Source organism: Monopterus albus, unplaced genomic scaffold (assembly GCF_001952655.1).
Source record: "Monopterus albus unplaced genomic scaffold, M_albus_1.0 scaffold94.1, whole genome shotgun sequence".
NCBI lineage: Eukaryota > Metazoa > Chordata > Actinopteri > Synbranchiformes > Synbranchidae > Monopterus > Monopterus albus.
The window spans coordinates 2222018-2224680 of NW_018127974.1; the positions used below are offsets into that span (position 1 = coordinate 2222018).

Genomic DNA, 2663 nt, shown 5'->3' on the forward strand with positions numbered 1-2663 from the left:
ATGTTGGAGCAACATATGCTGCCTTCAAGACGACATCTTTTCCAGGGACACCCATGCATATTTCAACAAGACAATGTGCATATGTCATAAGAATGAGGACTATGCTATTGCACATCACTACATGAAATGTAATCATACTGCTACTGTACATGTTATATCTTCTCTTAGAGGTGGAGACATTATTTCTAGACCTAAACAGTGGGAAAGTTTACTGGATTTACACCTTGGACACAATAGAACCTAAAGGCCTTGATAATTTTTCATTAGCATAATTTTTGTGAACATTTTCTGTGTATTACTATTATTATTGTTATTATCTACTGATGCTTAGCCTTTATGTATCATTTCTACTGCCTTTTTCTTTTTTTAATTTGCTACTTCTGTATATACATTCATTATGAATTTCTTGGGACTTTTACATTCTTTATTGTCCCCATACACATGCATATCTTGTCATTATTATATTTGCTTATCGCTGTTATTTTTGTGATAACTGTAATGACCCAGATGTTTCCAGTTGCTCCAGGTGTGTGTCATTGTTGTATTTTAAGCTCTGAGGAAGGTGTTTGCCAAAACATCAGCTCATGTTTTAAATAAAGTTTGTGCTGCATAGCGTTATTAGTGCGGCTGTTTTTTTTCCCCCAAGCATTTTCTTGCTTATTTTATGTGAGGCAGATCAGTGTTTAGGAACCCCAACTACAGCTTAGATTAACAAAAGCTGAGCCATGGGTAACAGCAGAGAGCTTCACAAACCGAGCCTGAGATGCCCCAACATGTTATCATCTGGTACAGGTACTTACTGGGAACTGGGCATGTAGCAGACAGCCTGGTTGGCAGGAATGGTCCAAGGCTGGGTGGTCCACACCAGCACAGAGACTCCCTCCAAGCCTGCTGGGGTACACATCCACCCACATACGAGATATTTCTCACCAGGTCAAAAACATGTTATTACAAAAAGTGTTGTGCGTTACCTTTTTCTGAGGCCATCTTCGGCGGCAGTGTAGTCAGAGGAAACGTGGCATAGATGGCTCTGCTCACATGATCAGGGTTGTACTCCAGCTCAGCCTCTGCTAAGGCCGTTCTACAGAGGCACAGAAACAGAAGTGCATCTCATAGGAGGTTGCAGAACCATGTATTGTGTATTTATATAGAAAATGTCAAAGTGTAATAAGCTTATTAACTCATTACCTTGATGAAGGAGACCAGAAGACTGGTTTATAGTCCTGGTAGATGAGCCCCTGAAGAAAAATAGCCACAGAGAGGCAAAAGTTAGTCTCAGCTCAATTTCACAGCTTATGAGGGGAGCTCCCTGTCAGCTTACTATGGTTACAACAGCTACTGATGTTATTATTTAGGCTGGCATACAGTAAGAATGTTCAGTTCAGACATGAACCACAGCAACACATGCTGGATGAATATCACATGAATGTCCACCTTGCTGTGCATTTCCTGGAAAACATTCAGCTGAGCAGCCTCATAGGCCGCATCATAGGTGTAGTAGCAGTGGTCCCAGTCAGCAATCACCCCCCAGCGCTGGAAAGCAGCCTTCTGACGAGCTATGGCGCCCTCTGCAAACTCCCGTGCTAAGTGAGATGGAAACAAAACATTATAGCAGCTGCGATTCTAACAGTGCTCACGTTCAGTCAACCATCTGTGTTTTCTAACCTTTCTGTCTGATCTGTAGTGGACTGAGGCCACTGGTCCCCAGCTCTCCCAGAGCCTTCAGCTCGATAGGCAGGCCGTGGCAGTCCCAGCCTGGGATGAAGTGGACCTGCCGCCCCCTCAGCATCTCAAAACGGTTACGGATGTCCTTCAGGATCTGGATCAAACAAGATACAAGCAACCTAATACTTTATTGGGAAGTGGCACTCTCATAGATGCCAGAAATATTTGACTTTTAACAGCAACTACATCATACTGGACTTGTCAAAAGTTAAATAAAGTTAAATAATAAACAGATGACCTTATTGAGTGCATGTCCTACGTGAGCGTCTCCATTGGCATATGGGGGCCCGTCGTGAAGGCAGAACTCCCTCTTGGCCTTCCTCTCTCTCTGCCAGGAGTACAGATCTGCAAATCCACACTCCTGCCATACACAGAACCAAGGAAAGAAGTTTTTACTTTAGAATTCTGACATGTAACAAGTGAGCGGTTTTTGAAGGAAGGTTCCTCGTACCTTCTGTATCTCGAGTTCTCGGTCCAGCAGCTTCTGTCCGCTCAGTTTCATTGGGAAGTCAGTCCGGGGAAGGAGCACGGTGTCTCGGTACAGTCCCTGAGCAGAGTCCGTCTCTGTGGGCTGAGCGCTGCCGTGACATCGGCTGGAGCTGAAGGAGACAGCACCACGGAGGAGACCGCCTCCCCGGTGGGATCTCCGTCCCCATCTCACTAGTGTCTGGCTTACTGCCGAAACCCGGCAAAACAGCATGGAAAGGCGAGAAATCTCCGTAGACAAGCAAAACTACTAAAACTGAAAGCTATGCGTTTGGTTCTCTGGTGCTATATTCCACCCTTTATCAAGTACTGTGTTTCTTCCGGAAGGAATAGCAGAGAGAACAATTACGGAAACCCATTAGGGTCATTAGTTATCAAGCAACCTCTTCTTCGTTTTCTTTTGAAGTTTATTGGCGTTTTGTGTGGCAGTTTGAGGTGCATTACCGCCACCT

The 2663-nt window shown here is 44.6% G+C and overlaps 1 protein-coding gene across 2 annotated transcripts in view; it reads right to left on the reverse strand.

Moving 5' to 3' along the window:
* iars2 (isoleucyl-tRNA synthetase 2, mitochondrial) overlaps positions 1-2585 on the reverse strand; it is a 12355-nt gene extending 9770 nt beyond the window's left edge. The window contains exons 1-7 of one of the 2 annotated variants that reach the window (XM_020608625.1): positions 2177-2585; positions 1964-2086; positions 1666-1819; positions 1435-1583; positions 1189-1238; positions 972-1081; positions 801-888 (exon numbers count right to left, since the gene is read on the reverse strand). In XM_020608625.1, coding sequence (XP_020464281.1) covers positions 801-888; positions 972-1081; positions 1189-1238; positions 1435-1583; positions 1666-1819; positions 1964-2086; positions 2177-2425 — 923 coding nt within the window. In that variant the 5' untranslated portion in view covers positions 2426-2585. Of the gene's footprint in view, positions 1-800; positions 892-971; positions 1082-1188; positions 1239-1434; positions 1584-1665; positions 1820-1963; positions 2087-2176 lie in introns of both variants that reach the window. The other variant, XM_020608624.1, reaches the window with a different exon arrangement.
* Between the last annotated feature and the right edge of the window lie 78 nt (positions 2586-2663).